At 48.3% G+C, this 17377-nt stretch overlaps 1 protein-coding gene across 1 annotated transcript in view; it reads right to left on the bottom strand.

The window, feature by feature from the left end:
• The window catches only part of FAM98B (family with sequence similarity 98 member B), a 35592-nt gene extending 23799 nt beyond the window's left edge, over positions 1-11793 (bottom strand). Inside the window, exons 1-5 of the mRNA XM_066608518.1 lie at positions 11632-11793; positions 9692-9837; positions 7456-7587; positions 5262-5431; positions 2058-2138 (exon numbers count right to left, since the gene is read on the bottom strand). Coding sequence (XP_066464615.1) covers positions 2058-2138; positions 5262-5431; positions 7456-7587; positions 9692-9837; positions 11632-11669 — 567 coding nt within the window. The 5' untranslated portion in view covers positions 11670-11793. The remainder of the gene's footprint in view (positions 1-2057; positions 2139-5261; positions 5432-7455; positions 7588-9691; positions 9838-11631) is intronic.
• Between the last annotated feature and the right edge of the window lie 5584 nt (positions 11794-17377).

Raw genomic sequence — 17377 nt, forward strand, 5'->3', positions numbered from 1 at the left:
AGTGTTGTCACTGCATCGGGTTCCGCATAGTTTCTCATAGAGAATAAATGCAAGCCGTGACTGCCCCTGCACCGACATCCACCACGAGCCATGGAAAGGTGAGTGGATTTTAACCTGGATATATATAGATGTGCTTTTATATATTGAATGTATCACATGCTTCAGAAAGGCAATCTGAAATTGCCGAAACGCGTTGCATGAATAAACCAACCCTAGTAACTAACAGGTCTACTGCCGATTTCTCTGTGATCCGGAGCGCAGGGATTTTTCTTCCTTTTGCAAGCAGTTTTTCCAGCCCGTAGTGGGCTGCTTCCCCCAGGACGACTCTCCAGGGAGCTGGATTTAGAAACCAGAGATGGATGATCAGAAGATCGTAGATATATAGGTGGCGGTGGATTATCCTACCGGAGAAGTCCACAGAGCACCAGGTGAGTGCAGTCTATTCATTCATCATTTATGATTATTTTCTTTTGAATGAGGCGCTGACAAGAACATTTGTTTATTCCAGAAGGAAAAGATATCCATACATAGCTGTTTTGGGGTATTTGCTAATCAGTGTGCAGTAGCTTTGCTGGCTTGACTGGGGAAGAAGCCTTTGACGTGGGTCAGAAAATATATGGTTTCTCCTTAGGGAGAGCACCAAATGAGGAGACTTAGGCCTCATGTCCACGGGGAAAATCAGGCCCGCTACGGATTCTCCATGTAGAATCTGCAGCGGGTCCCTCCTGCCCCGCGGACATGAGCGCTGAAAATAGGAATAAATCAGAATTAACTTACCTCTCACACGCTCCGGATACTTCCTTCGCTGCGGCGTCATCTTCTCTCGTCGCGGCCGGATCTTCTTTCTTCGGCTCGGCGGATGTGCATGATGACGTCGGTGACGTGCCCCGCGCATGCGCCGGGCCGAAGCAAAATGATCCGGCCGCGACTGAGAGAAGATGGCGCCGCGGCGAAGAGAAGAACCGGAGCGTGTGAGTAAAATCTGATTTTTGTGTCCCGCGGATCCGGACGGCTTCCATAGGCTTCAATAGAAGCCCGCGGGAGCCGTCCCCGCGGGAGACCCGCATGAAAATGGAGCTTGGTCCAGATTTTTTCATGCTCCATTTTTTTTAAAATCACTTTTATTGACGATCCGCGGGTATTTATCTACCCGCGGGTGGTCAATGCATCCCTATGGGATGCGGATCCGCGGGCAGGAGAAGAGTTAAAATTTGCTGCGGATTTTAATTCTTATTTTGCCCGTGGACATGAGGCCTTATAAGGCCATCCGCACTCATCTGGGAGATTTATGCAAATGCTAACATGGAACAATACCTATGCAGCACCACATATTGGTAGGCATTATTCCTACTGCACATTGATGAGGTACAAATAAACCATACACAGACAGCTGTTTTGGGGTACCTTTTCCTTCTGGAGAAGATTTTGACTTTGGCCTATATTCCCAGTCATGTTACTAGGCCTGTTAAAAAATCTGACATTAACTTGCAGGAATGCAGCCGTCCAATAGGTGGTGCTGTAGAGGCATAGTTTAATCTTCCCATTTGCATGAATTTCCCAGAGGAGCATGGATGGTCTTATAAGTCTCCTCACTAGGTGTAACACACATACATAGCCTAGAACTCATACAAATCATGTAGAGAGATCCATGATTATTATGTATTCATATGTGTAGATAAACTTATCTTTTTAGATGTGAATAGCAGCACAGAATTCTACAATGCCTTGCTATATCTCTGTACACCTCTTATTTCATATGGAGAGAACCAAGCGTGCCTGGTGTGCTCCATCAGAGTTATTCTTTACTATATCTCTGTAATAAGGCACTCTATTGAGACACCATATAGAAACTTGGGGAGGGGTGGGGTCTTCATGAACCTCCATACTGCCTCATGTACACAGCACTGCCAAGTGTATGAGGCCTAATGGATGCCACGTTATTTTAGTTCTATGTAATCATTCGAGTTTTCTATGGACCTGAAGCCATGCTGATCCATTACAGTATCAATAACATACACCCCCATCAAGTATACTGAATTATTTTGCAGCTTTCTCACCAGCTGTTGTGCATTCAGATCCACAAAGAGCAGAGCCTGGTCAATGCTGGTAGGCTTGGCTTTCGGTAACAGTTCAGTGACCTGCAAAAATGAAAACACTTGGGGTCAAATTGCTGATTTGAACAGTAGAAACAAGCCAATCCTTGTTTGAGTGAGTGATGTCACCGCTAACTCATTCACACTTGTGCGGCCCGTTTAGACAGGCAGATGCATCATTAAAAAATTATTTACTTCTCGTTCAGTGCGAAACACCAAGCGGGGAATATTTAAATGTAGCGAGAAGCGAATGAGCCGCCGCCAATTTTTATGTCAGCCGAAACTGAGCGACAAACAAAAAAATGCACAACGGTTTACATTTAGACATAATGATTATCGCGTACTTTCGGTCTTATAACAATTTTCAACGATAATCGGTACATCTAAAAGGGGGTGGCATTTATCAATCTGCGGATGGCCAAAATCAGCTCGAGGCTATGTTCACACTGGCATTTTTTGTTTCCATCCAGCTAACTCCATCAGCTAAATGAAATGAAAGCGCTACAGTTTTTGGGCCCATAGACATGCATTAAAACGAAAGACTTTCATACTATTTCTCACTTTCCATCGTTATTGCAGTTTTAAAACTAAAGGAAAAGTGCTGACTGCTGCGCTTTTATTTCTGGTTCAAAAAAGGGTCCAAAATGGATTCTAACGTTCCCGTTTTTTTTACATTTTTTTTTATATTACTGTCAATGGAATCTGCAAGCATGAAATGAAAGTTATCCATTTGCTTCTGTTTATGATTCGATTTTCTTTCCGTTTAGTTGCTCCTACAATGGAACAGTTAGGCGTAAACAAAAAAACATGAACTGGCCCCAAGTGTAAATGCACCCCATCTGGTTTACCTTAAAAAAATAAATCAATTACTCCACAGTAACACCATCAGGCTTCTTGCAGCAATACTACTGCAGACATTATGTATTGCCCAGAGGAACCAATGGAATCGCTTCTCACATTTTTAAACTGTCTCCGAATGCATGAAAGCTAGTATCAGATTGGTTGCTGCAGGCAGCATTGACACTTTTTGCTTTTATGCACGAAGCCTAATGTCCCATTCAGACGGGACGAGAGTCATCTAAACGACGGCACAATCACTGCACATCTAAACTTACATCACCACTAAGGTGGTTAGCTCTCGTGCAGAGCATTTAGACAGGCAGAGTTCACTGCAGAATTGCCGCCTTCTTCCTGGCCTCTTGCTCAGCGCTTCACCTATCATGTGATGCGCTGAGCATTTACATTCAGCGAGAATCTCGCGATCCAGCAATGTTTTCTATGCTGACTAAAAGTCAGCAATAACGAGGAGTGAATAATAAACGATTTTGTTGCATTTACACGGGACGATTACTGCTCAATTTCGTTCATTTGAACAAATTTTGAGTGATAATTGGCCCGTGTACATGGCACATATGGATCTTAAAAGGATAAAATCTTTTATTGTATTCCTATTGGCATTACCAGACTGTCTACATTACGTTTAGCAGTTTTCTTCAGTGCCATAAAGGGTGTATATACACGTGACGTTAAGGGTGTGTTCACACGAGCACATATACGGCGCGTTTTTGCGCCCAATCGTATATACGTGACCATCTGAGGCATTGGTTTCCAATGTATTAGTTCACACGGGCGATTTTACGGCGCAAAAATGGCAACCTGCAAAAAAACAGAACATACGCGACCGAAATACGTGCCAGCGTATATTCGATGGCTGAAAAGAGCGTTTGAAAAGTAGGAACAAATGATAATACGCTTTCTAGCTCTGGTCATGATCACCGAAAAACGTTTTTTCCGGCGATTATACGCTGCGGACGTGCGAACGTAAATACGCCTACGCTTGTGTGAACGCACCCTAAGGTTAAGGCCCCTTAACACGGGTGACAGTCCCTGAAATGGCTGCATGAACTCTGATGTCACCGCTAAGATTGCCAGCGCTCGTGCAGAGCGTTTAGACTAAAAGACATCGCTATCATTTTCTATGTGAAGCGTTGAATGGGGAGCGTTTACACGCAACAAGAAGCCAGCGATTGTTTTTTCGCTGACTCAAAGTCAGCCATAAAACAACCACGAACGAATAGTGAGCGATTTTTTTTCTCATTTACACTCAACAATTATTGTTCACATTCGTTCCTACAGCTGCCATGTGACATAAGGCTCTGCATAGCCTCAGCATAAACATGTGGCATAGTAATAGTGGACATATGTTAATGAGACAGACAATACCTCTACCAATTAATAATTGTGAACTTAGGACTGTGACGATAAACATGGACATGTGTAGAGAATGAGGCTGTTGTGCGATACCAGAATGTATGAGCTATACAAGGCAGTATTGGCCCGTGTACATGGCACTTAAAGGGGTTGTCCCGCGCCGAAACGGGTCTTTTTTTTTCAACACCCCCCCCCCCCCCCCCCGTTCGGCGCGAGACAAAAAAAAAATCCACACAGCGCTTACCTGAATCCCCGCGCTCCGGTGACTTCTTACTTACCGGCTGAAGATGGCCCCCGGGATCTTCTCCCTCGGTGGACCGCAGGGCTTCTGTGCGGTCCATTGCCAATTCCAGCCTCCTGATTGGCTGGAATCGGCACGTGACGGGGCGGAGCTACACGGAGGCGGCATCCTGCACGAGCGGCCCCATTGAGAAAAGAAGAAGTCCCGGACTGCGCAAGCGCGTCTAATTTGGCCATTAGACGCCGAAAATTAGGCGGCTCCATGGAAACGAGGACGCTAGCAACGGAGCAGGTAAGTGAAAAACTTGCTATAACTTCTGTATGGCTCATAATTAATGCACAATGTACATTACAAAGTGCATTAATATGGCCATACAGAAGTGTATAGACCCACTTGCTGCCGCGGGACAACCCCTTTAAGGATCTTAAAAGGATAAAATCTTTTATTGTATTCCTATTGGCATTACCAGACTGTCTGCATTACGTTTAGCAGTTTTCTTCAGTGCCATAAAGGGTGTATATACACGTGACGTTAAGGGTGTCATCAGAAGTGACTGATGACTTCTCATAGTCTAATATTAAGAATTACATTGTGCAGCATAGATAGGAATAGATGAAGTGTTAAGAGTTTTGTTAACATTGAATATAGCTCTACTCTCATGTCTACAATGGAGCCTAGTTAGTAGATGTTGATACATGTAATACAAGACCCTCCACCTTTTCCTCCACGCTTTTTAACATAGAAGCAGCATTTGAAGACGACTGTTCAGGAAGTCGCAGAGCGTCACAGATAGTTCTGACTTCCTTCTGCACTTCGTTGTGAAGACTCGAGTCTTTCGGCTTGTTCTGACCAATTTGCAAGGCCTGAAGCTCTGAGCCTAAAAATACTGAAAGAAATCATAAAGCGCGTGAGCGACATTACACAATAAAACACATGAAGCAGTCTGTTGTAGGTTGCCTTAAAGGGGTTGTCCCGCGCCGAAACTGGGTTTTTTTTTTTTTAAACCCCCCCCCCCCCCCCCCCGTTCGGCACGAGACAACCCCGATGCAGGGACGTACAGAAAGCTTACCGGAGCGCTTACCTTAATCCCCGCGCTCCGGTGACTTCTATACTTACCTGTGAAGATGGCCGCCGGAATCCTCTTCCTCCGTGGACCGCAGCTCTTCTGTGCGGTCCATTGCCGATTCCAGCCTCCTGATTGGCTGGAATCGGCAAGTGACGGGGCGGAGCTACACGGAGCCTGCATTCTGCACGAGCGGCTCCATTGAAGAGAGCAGAAGACCCGGACTGCGCAAGCGCGGCTAATTTGGCCATCGGAGGCCGAAAATTAGTCGGCACCATGGAGACGAGGACGCCAGCAACGGAGCAGGTAAGTAAAAAACTTTTTATAACTTCTGTATGGCTCATAATTAATGCACAATGTACATTACAAAGTGCATTAATATGGCCATACAGAAGTGTATAGACCCACTTGCTGCCGCGGGACAACCCCTTTAAGAATAAGTCTGAGAAATGTAGAAGTGGCAGCTACGAGTGTAAGTACATATCCAAACCGAACGTAAGTAGTCGTGGACTTTCCTAACAATGCATATCCCCAGCAGCAGGGACTTCTCTTCCACTGAGGAATCTGCCAAGTAGACCTTAAAGGGGTTGTCCCGCAAAATAAAGTAAAGTTAAACACTTCTGTATGGCCATATACATGCACTTTGTAATATACATCGTGCATTAAATATTGGCCATACAGAAGTTATTTACTTATCTACAGGGCATGCGCAGACCAGCTGTGCGGCACGAGCACGCTGGAGCGGCCCCTTCAACGGGACAGAAGAGGCAGACTGCGCAAGCGCGTCTAATCGAGCCAGGAGAAGGATTCGGTCGGCGCCATGGCGATGGGGACGCCAGCACAGGGGGGGGACCCCCTGCAGGTAAGCAAATAACTTCTGTATGGCCGATATTTAATGCACGATGTATATTACAAAGTGCATGTATAAGGCCATACAGAAGTGTTTAACTTTACTTTATTTTGCGGGACAACCCCTTTAATGACTTATAGATCACGTCTAGCATAAACTACTGTGTGTGCGATTGAGAATCTAGCATATAAAAATCTATGGAATTTGAAATTATGTAAAAGAAGAATCTATAAAATACCCAGACCACGGCCCATATGGAAGTTAGAAATCTCTATCATCAGGAGTAGAACTCTCACAACTGCTCCACACCTTCAGACAGCAGGTTGAAGAATAGAAGCCCTTTGTATTTTCAAAGCAGACAAGAGGTTGTACCAGAATCAGTTTTTATCCATAGGATAGGCGATAAAGGTCTGGCCAGCAACGGGTTTCTCCACTGAGACCCCCATTGATTACACTGGGGGGGTGGGGAGAAAACTAATGAAGCAGCGGTTATGTATGTCAGGCGTAACTCCATTCACTATTAATGGGGCTGCTGGAGATAGTCGAGCACTTGTACTCAACTATTTACATCTGCCCCATTGAAACGAATGGAGCAATGTTGGTCATGCGTGACCACAGTTGCATTCCATCTCTACATGCCTGGGGGTGGGTGCAGTGAGCCTGCAATGATGAGAAGATGGGGATACGGGACCCCTGTTGTCAGGATCAGTAAAGGTGAGACCCCCACCAACCAAACTTTTAACGCTTATCCAATGGATAGGTGATAAAAGCTGATTTTGGCACATCCCCTTGAGGATTACATTCACGCGTGTGTAACCAGGTACGCACCAAAATCCTCATCAGACTTCACCCCTTCAACTGAAGGTGCGAAATCTGCTGCCGATCTATGCCAAAATCTGCTAAGTGTAAAAGCACCCACGTTCTGTCTAGACGCACCTTTAGTTATGTTATAGCCACTACTATTACCTCTTGATCATTTCCATCTTACTATACTCACACAGCAGTTTCAGACAGTCCTCCTTGCTCTTTAACCTGTCCTTGATGTCTCCAGAAACCAGTTTAGGGTACGGGCAGGAGAGCTCCTTCAGGAAACCACTTATTTCCAGCTGAATACTTTCTACATCCCCACCTAACAGAGAAGGTCGGACAGTTAGACAGTTGCATATAACACATCTCCATTTCAGTATTATAACTGACCTGAATATTAGCACTGCTAAAAGCTCCAAATTTATATGCACCCTACACACTTACTTCACAGGCCATTTACAGAGGCATTCAAATAGATCTATAGTGATGAAACGTGCACCGAAAGGTATCTTTACAAGGGCCGATAGTGGCCCGCATAATCACTCAAACAGGCAATTACAGGCAACTGTTGACCCGTGTACACACGGCGATCAATAGGGAACGGAGCGAGAAGCCACTCAGTTATTGCTAGATGTTACGTTAGAGCTCACTGAACGGGAACGACTGCTGAGTGGCTTCTCGTTCCGTGTAAACAGTAGCTGCCCAATATATGAGCAACTCCTGTTTACTGTGAAAGGTGGCAGGCCGAACGATCCCAGTGCGCTCCACCTATATTGCTCCTGTGTAAAGCATAGGAGCCATAGTTGCTGGCACGGCTGTCGGATGTTTATGCGCCTGACAGTTGTCCCTCATCTGGTACCAGCTTCAAAGTGCAGGACTGCAATGAACAAGGTTGGGGTAAATCCTAATACATTAAGTTTAAAGGGATTCTGTCACCAGATGTAATGCTGCCTTATCCGAGTGCAGCATGAACGAGCACCAGAGACCCCGACTTCAGTGAGTTCCCCCTTACTTTACTCTGTGCAGAAGTTTTTATAACATCAGCTAATATCAGCGTCAGCTGTGGCGGAGGACGTAGTCTTCTGTTCTGTGCACACCCCTGGTAGTCTGCGGTATTCACGAACTGCAGCTCCTCCAAATGATTGGCAGATCTCTTCCTTAAGCATAGTGGTCAATCAGTGCCAGGAGGGCAGGCATAGCCCGTTGCTCGTATATACCAGGACTTTGTGCTGCAGCAGATTTTATGAAAACTACCAAACCAATTAAAGTAAGTAACCCATTGCTAGAATCAGGATGTCTGTCACTACTTAATGTTGCCCTCAGGTAAGGCCTGCACACACAGGAGTATTTAGGAGTGCATCTGCTATGCGTTTTTGCTAAATGGGCGTTATGCATTTGTGCGCGCATCAGCATATTTTACTGTAATTTTGTGCGCGCAAGCGGTACACAATTGAACATGCAAAAAAATACATAGGCATACTCCCACCAACTGAAATGGCCAATTAGGGCTCATTAACATGATCATATGCATAACATGCTGTGTGAGCCACGCAGCGTTTTACTGGTCTGTGTTAGCCTGCTATCGCTGCATATAGCAATAAGTGCACTGCACATGACCGTGTATCTCACGCACGCTGCCATGCGCAGCGTTAGTTTTTTTGTTTTAAATCCCCTACTCCGTCTCAGCAGTGTTATGTATGTATGGTCACCCATACGCAATGTATTGCGCATGGACTGCGTTGCATACTCGACCCATAAAAAAAAAAAAAAAAAAGACTTTGGCTTTTGCTGGGTGAAAGGCGGTGAAATATGGCATGCTGCGATCTTTTTCACATGTGTATCTATATGCAGATGCAGTGTTTACGTGCCTACGTGAACGAATCAATGCATGTCCATGTACTTTCATTGACTCCATTCACTGCCTGTTACACGGCCGTACAACGCATACTTAATACGTGCTGAAATCAGCTGTAAGAATAAACTGTGGGTTTAAGGAGTTCAAAAAGTGCTCTTTCCCTGCGCAAACGCACACAAAATACATGCATGTAATCAAACCCATTGAAAATCAATGCATTCTATCACCGTGTATTGCGCATAAATCTGGTGACAGAGTCCCTTTAACAGGAAGCACATTTGTGTTCCCGTTTTTAGAGATTAGGATTAGCACTATTGCAGTCCTTCCTTACAGCAGTCTGATAACATGCAGCCGCCCAGCGACATGCAGAGGTGGCCACAATAAAGCTACCAATTGTTGAAGAGCTGCAGCAGGTTCCCGGTCCGTGAAATATACAGCAGCTCGTCGGTTCCAGACAAGTATTCAGCTGCAGCCAGACATGCAGTTGTGTTTAGTTTTGGCAAAGCATGGATCCAAATGGAAGGAAAAATGTACATGAAGGATAGCAGGTTTTCGTTTACTTGTCACTTACCTTCAGAATTTACACTTTCTTCTAGATTATCCAGCACTTTAATCTTTGTTGTGAGCCAGTTCAAGAGCTCAAAGTACTCCGGGGACGACAAGCCGCCTTCTAGGGCCGGACCCAGAGTGTTCTCCTCCAGCAGGGCGCCCTCGTACCTAAATAAATGAGCACAGCCATTACTCCAGGAAATACAAGTATTAAACGGATGGCTCCACTTTTTTAAAATATATATTTGTTAGGTTAACCCCTTTGGTGACATGGCCTATGTTGGACTTAAAGATGTGACGATTTTTTGGAGGAAATGTCATCTCGACTTTTCAAAAGCCATAACTTTTTTATTTATCTGCTGAAATGGCCGTATGAGGGCTTGTTTCTTCTGCAGTGAGGCGTCGTTTTTATTGGTACCATGTTTTGCATACCTTTTCTTAATTTTATTTAGAAGGGCAGGGAGAACAAAAAAAAACAAAAAACACATTCTGCCATTGTTTTTTTTTTCCTTCTTTTTTTCTCTGGGTTGGTACAATTACGACAATATTAAAGGGGTTGTCTCGCGAAAGCAAGTGGGGTTAAGTACTTCTGTATGGCCATATTAATGCACTTTGTAATATACATCGTGCATTAAATATGAGCCATACAGAAGTTATTCACTTACCTGCTCCGTTGCTGGCATCCCCGTCTCCATGGCTCTGTCTAATTTCGGTGTCTTCTTGCTTTTTTAGACGCGCTTGCGCAGATGGGTCTTCTCCCTTCGTCTTGGCAGCAGCTGCGTTTTGGCTCCGCCCCTTGTATGCGTCATCGCGTAGCTCCGCCCCCGTCACATGTGCCGATTCCAGCCCGTTTCGGCGCGGGACAACCCCTTTAAATTACGTCCGTGTAAATGAGCCCTAAGGCTCTGCCCCCCCCCCCCCCTCACCCGGCAATGTTTTTGGGTATGTTCACATGGCGCCATTATCTGTGTGGTATCCTCGCTGATTCTGCAACAAATCCGCTGCTTTCCACGCTGTCGTCTACACGATAAAAATTTATTCTGCAGGCGGGACAAAAAAAGGTGACGTTTCGCTTCTTGACGCGATTCCACGTGGTGTCCACATTCGGAATTCTGCACGCGGATTTGCTCATTAAAAAGAGCAAACTCCACGTGCGGATCCATAGCCCTGCGCTTACCCAGCCACGGCAGAAATCTGCGGCTCGGTAGCGGATTTCTGCGAGGTATTTTAGAGGCAGAATCCACCAAGAACTACCCATGATCCCACAGTGTAAACGTACTCTTAGGGCTCCTTGACACTGGCGAGCGCGATATCGCTGCTAGAAAATCGCGGTAGTAACGCCTATGTGCTCATGCGATGGAAAATAATCTTGCATCGCTGTCACTTGCGATTTTATGGCGGGATAAATGACTATAGGAGTTTCTAATGTTAAAAATGCATTGCACATTCGTGCGTTGCGATGCGATGCGATAAGGCAGAGGATCTACAGGGAAAAACGGGCAGAAAAAAAAAAGGGCAAGACGTAGAAAAATAGAGCAGGCAGCCATGTCTAAATCACAAAACATTGCAAATGTGAATGAAGTCATTGAAAAGCATAATGCTGCGTTTTCAGACTCTTGCAAAAATTGCGTAATTTTCTCGCAAACGTAAAGGCCGCTACAGAAATGGTGCAGAATTTACATTTGCTGGACGTAAAAGTTGTGTATGTGGGGCTTTTTTGTCCCACAGAAATGGCGGACAGGTGCAGGAAGCTAACAGACCCTATTATAGTCAATGGTTCAGTTCGGCGCGGTTTGGTTCCGCTGAGATGGATCCGCTTATCCAGGGGGTTCCCGTGACAGTCTTAAAAGGATTGTCCACTTTGCTGGCAGGTGGTCGTGATGATGGAAGCCCCCACAATGCAGCAGTAGAACATGCCGGTACCTGCAGGAGGACTATGGCGGCGCCGGGCATTACACTCACCCCAGAGCCTCTAATGTGTCCAGTAAATCCGCCTCCATCAGTGCCTGCGAATGAAGAAAATCCCGCCAATGGATTCAATACAATAAAGAGCACAGGCGTACGTCGGGAGCGCTTTTTCCGACGCCTTCCGGTGCAACGATAAAACTCGTCCGTGCTGTAAAGGAACTTCCGGTGCGCAATGTTCCTATGGCTAGCGCTACACCGACGCTGCTGCCGGCTCTACAGGGGCGGGGCTAAATTTTGAGAATTAGCCCCGCCTCTCCCCATTGCAAGTAGTGCAGAGGGGCGGAGAGGGTGCGGGAGCTCAGTTCCTGCTCCCTGCTCTTGCATCCCCCCCCCCCCCCCCCTTGCACATGAGGACAACGTATATCGGCTCGGCATGAAAACCGAGCCGATATACGTTCGTGGGAATGCAGCCTTACTCAGACAACCCCTTTAAGTGAGACTGCGCAGCAATGCGATAGAGTACCAGTTATAAAATTGACGGTGCTGTGGCTCGTAAACAATGGAGGAACCATAACACTCACCAGCTTAGTCCGCTGATTGGTCAAGTAGAGGCTGGAGTATCAAAGTCCCAGAAAGGCCCTTTAATCCCCCGACAGTCACATTAAAATTGAAAAAAATAACACTTTTTTAATTGTAGATTTTGAATTTACTTCTCATGTACACTCCATTGCCTCCAGTGCATTTTTAACCCCTTAATGCAAATAAGGGAGATGGAATAAATCTTCCACAGTGGAGGTAGCACTGTGGGGGATTTATTCCATCTCCCTTATTTGCATATTACCCAGAAGAGCGTGCATGGCCATGTAGTTGCTCTCCCTAAAGAGGATTTATGCCAGCTCCCTTATTTGCATATTACCCAGAGGAGCGTGCATGGCCATGTGAGTCTCCTTACTTCGTTAGCAGTTGCTCTCCCTAAGGAGGATTTATGCCAGCTCCCTTATTTGCATATTACCCAGAGGAGCGTGCATGGCCATGTGAGTTTCCTTACTTCGTTTGCAGTTGCTCTCCCTAAGGAGGATTTATGCCAGCTCCCTTATTTGCATATTACCCAGAGGAGCGTGCATGGTCATGTGAGTCTCCTTACTTCGTTTCCAGTTGCTCTCCCTAAGGAGGATTTATGCCAGCTCCATTATTTGCATATTACCCAGAAGAACGTGCATGGCCATGTAGTTGCTCTCCCTAAAGAGGATTTATGCCAGCTCCCTTATTTGCATATTACCCAGAGGAGCATGCATGGCCATGTGAGTCTCCTTACTTCGTTTGCAGTTGCTCTCCCTAAGGAGGATTTATGCCAGCTCTAGAGATGAGCGAGCACCAAAATGATCGGGTGTTTGTTACTCGGGACGAAAATTTTGCGAAGCTCGAGGGTTCGTTTCGAATAACGAACCCCATTGAAGTCAATGGGCGACCCGAGCATTTTTGTATATCGCCGATGCTCGCTAAGGTTTCCATTTGTGAAAATCTGGGCAATTCAAGAAAGTGATGGGAACGACACAGCAACGGATAGGGCAGGCGAGGGGCTACATGTTGGGCTGCATCTCAAGTTCCCAGGTCCCACTATTAAGCCACAATAGCGGCAAGAGTGCCCCCCCCCCCCTTCCAACAATTTTTACTTCTGAAAAGCCCTCATTAGCAATGCATACCTTAGCTAAGCACCACACTACCTCCAACAAAGCACAATCAATGCCTGCATGACACTCCACTGCCACTTCTCCTGGGTTACATGTAAAAATGACCCCGTTTTTGATGGTGATAGAGAACGATGCTTCCATCCGCGGGTGCAGCCTACGTATTGTTTAGGTATCGCTGCTGTCCGCTGGTGGAGAAGAGAAGTCTGGGGAAATCCAGGCTTTGTTCATCTTGATGAGTGTAAGCCTGTCGGCACTGTCGGTTGACAGGTGCGTATGCTTATCTGTGATGATTCCCCCAGCCGCACTAAACACCCTCTCTGACAAGACGCTAGCCGCAGGACAAGCAAGCACCTCCAGGGCATACAGCGCGAGTTCAGGCCACGTGTCCAGCTTCGACACCCAGTAGTTGTAGGGGGCAGAGGCGTCACGGAGGACGGTCGTGCGATCGGCTACGTACTCCCTCACCATCCTTTTACAGTGCTCCCGCCGACTCAGCTCTGACTGGGGAGCGGTGACACAGTCTTGCTGGGGAGCCAGAAAGCTGTCAAAGGCCTTAGAAAGTGTTCCCCTGCCTGTGCTGTACATGCTGCCTGATCTCCGCGCCTCCCCTGCTACCTGGCCCTTGGAACTGCGCCTTCTGCCACTAGCGCTGTCGGATGGGAATTTTACCATCAACTTGTCCACCAGGGTCCTGTGGTATAGCATCACTCAAGAACCCCTTTCCTCTTCGGGTATCAGAGTGGAAAAGTTCTCCTTATACCGTGGGTCGAGCAATGTGTACACCCAGTAATCCGTAGTGGCCAGAATGCGTGTAACGCGAGGGTCACGAGAAAGGCATCCTAACAGGAAGTCCGCCATGTGTGCCAGAGTACCTGTACGCAACACATGGCTGTTCTCACTAGGAAGATCACTTTCAGGATCCTCCTTCTCCTCCTCCTCCTCAGGCCATACACGCTGAAAGGATGACAGGCAAGCAGCATTGGTACCCTCAGCAGTGGGCCAAGCTGTCTCTTCCCCCTCCTCCTCATCCTCCTCATGCTCCTCCTCCTCCTCAACGCGCTGAGATATAGACAGGAGGGTTCTCTGACTATCCAGCGACATACTGTCTTCCCCCGGCTCTGTTTCCGAGCGCAAAGCGTCTGCCTTTATGCTTTGCAGGGAACTTCTCAAGAGGCACAGCAGAGGAATGGTGACGCTAATGATTGCAGCATCGCCGCTCACCATCTGGGTAGACTCCTCAAAGTTTCCAAGGACCTGGCAGATGTCTGCCAACCAGGCCCACTCTTCTGTAAAGAATTGAGGAGGCTGACTCCCACTGCGCCGCCCATGTTGGAGTTGGTATTCCACTATAGCTCTACGCTGCTCATAGAGCCTGGCCAACATGTGGAGCGTAGAGTTCCACCATGTGGGCACGTCGCACAGCAGTCGGTGCACTGGCAGATGAAACCGATGTTGCAGGGTGCGCAGGGTGGCAGCGTCCGTGTGGGACTTGCGGAAATGTGCGCAGAGCCGGCGCACCTTTCCGAGCAGGTCTGACAAGCGTGGGTAGCTTTTCAGAAAGCGCTGAACCACCAAATTAAAGACGTGGACCAGGCATGGCACGTGCGTGAGGCTGCCGAGCTGCAGAGCCGCCACCAGGTTACGGCCATTGTCACACACGACCATGCCCAGTTGGAGGCTCAGCGGCGCAAGCCAGCGGTCGGTCTGCTATGTCAGACCCTGCAGCAGTTCGTGGGCCGTGTGCCTCTTACCTCCTAAGCTGAGTAGTTTCAGCATGGCCTGCTGCCGCTTGCCCACCGCTGTGCTGCCACGCCGCGCGACACCGACTGCTGCCGACGTGCTGCTGACACATCTTGATTGCGAGACAGAGGTTGCGGAGGAGGAGGGTGGTTTAGTGGAGGAAGCATACACCGCCGCAGATACCACCACCGAGCTGGGGCCCGCAATTCTGGAGGTGGGTAGGACGTGAGCGGTCCCAGGCTCTGACTCTGTCCCAGCCTCCACTAATATCACCCAATGTGCCGTCAGGGAGATATAGTGGCCCTGCCCGCCTGTGCTTGTCCACGAGTCTGTTGTTAAGTGGACCTTGGCAGTAACCGCGTTGGTGAGGGCGCGTACAATGTTGCGGGAGACGTGGTCGTGAAGGGGTGGGACGGCACATCGGGAAAAGTAGTGGCAACTGGGAACTGAGCAGTGCGGGGCCGCCATCATACTTTTGAAAGCCTCCGTTTCCACAACCCTATACGGCAGCATCTCCAGGCTGATAAATGTGGCTATGTGCACGTTTAACGCTTGAGCGTGCAGGTGCGTGGCGGCGTACTTGCGCTTGCGCTCCAACACTTGCGCTAGCGACGGCTGGACAGTGCGCTGACAGACATTGGTGGATGGGGCCAAGTACAGCGGAGGTGAGGGTGTGGGTGCAGGCCAGGAGACGGTAGCGCCTGTGTCCTGAGAGGGGGGTTGGATCTCAGTGGCAGGTTGGGGCACAGGGGGAGAGGCAGCGGTGCAAATCGGAGGCGGTGAACGGCCTTCGCTTGGCCATCATATGTCTGCGCATGCTGGTGGTGGTGAGGCTGGTGGTGGTGGCTCCCCGGCTGATCTTGGCGCGACACAGGTTGCACACCACTGTTCGTCGGTCGTCTGCACTCTCAGTGAAAAACTGCCAGACCTTTGAGCACCTCGGCCTCTGCAGGGTGGCATGGCGCGAGGGGGCGCTTTGGGAAACACTTGGTGGATTATTCGGTCTGGCTCTGCCTCTACCCCTGGACACCGCACTGCCTCTTGCAACCTGCCCTGCTGCTGCCCTTGCCTCCCCCTCTGAAGACCTGTCCTCAGTAGGCGTAGCAAACCCGGTGGGGTCAGTCACCTCATCGTCCTGCTGCTCTTCCTCCGAATCCTCTGTGCGCTCCTCCCTCGGACTTACTGCCCTTACTACTACCTCACCGATAGACAACTGTGTCTCATCGTCATCGTCCTCCTCACCCACTGAAAGGTCTTGAGACAGTTGCCGGAAGTCCCCAGCCTCATCCCCTGGACCCCGGGAACTTTCAAAAGGTTGGGCATCGGTCACGACAAACTCCTCCAGTGGGAGAGGATTCGGAACCCTTGCTGCCCATTCTGGGCAGGGGCCCGAGAATAGTTCCTGGGAGTCTGCCTGCTCCTCAGAATGTGTCATTGTAATGGAGTGAGGAGGCTGGGAGGAAGGAGGAGCAGCAGCCAGAGGATTCAGAGTTGCAGCAGTGGACAGCGCAGAACTCTGGGTGTTCGATAGATTGCTCGATGCACTTTCTGCCATCCACGACAGGACCTGCTCACACTGCTCATTTTCTAATAAAGGTCTACCGCGTGGACCCATTAATTGTGAGATGAATGTGGGGACGCCAGAAACGTGCCTCTCTCCTAATCCCGCAGCAGTCGGCTGCGATACACCTGGATCAGGAGCTCGGCCTGTGCCCACACCCTGACTTGGGCCTCCGCGTCCTCGCCCGCGTCCACGTCCACATCCTCTAGGCCTACCCCTACCCCTCAGCATGGTGTAGTACCAGTAGTGCAGAAACAGAGCGCTGTAATTAAATGTGCCGCTTATTGGCCTGTGGTTGGAGGCTGACTTCGCTTACGGAACGCACAGCAGAGCCAGGAAATAATTTTGCGCAAGCCTGCTGTAACACTTAGCTGGCTGCGTATGAATTAGGACAACTACCCCCAGCAGAGACCCAGTACACTGAGGACGGTCACAGGCAGCCCAAATAGATTTTTTTTCCCAAATGTTTTTGGAAAGGCCCACTGCCTATATTCAATAAAGATGTCTTCTGTCCCTGCCTCACCACCACTACTGGCCCTGGACTATGTATAATTACTGCAGGGCGCAATGCTCTGCACGGCCGATATACAAAAAAAAAAAAAAAAAGTGCAACACTGCAAAAAGCAGCCTCCACACTACTGCACACGGTTAGATGTGGCCCTAAGAAGGACCGTTGGGGTTCTTGAAGCCTAAAATACTCCTAACACTCTCCCTATAGCAACTGCAGCAAGACAGCACTTTCGCTGATCTCTGTCAAAACGCATCTGTGGCGAGCCGCGGGAGGGGCCGATTTATATACTCGGGTGAC

Source organism: Eleutherodactylus coqui, chromosome 6 (genome assembly GCF_035609145.1).
Source record: "Eleutherodactylus coqui strain aEleCoq1 chromosome 6, aEleCoq1.hap1, whole genome shotgun sequence".
Taxonomy (NCBI): domain Eukaryota; kingdom Metazoa; phylum Chordata; class Amphibia; order Anura; family Eleutherodactylidae; genus Eleutherodactylus; species Eleutherodactylus coqui.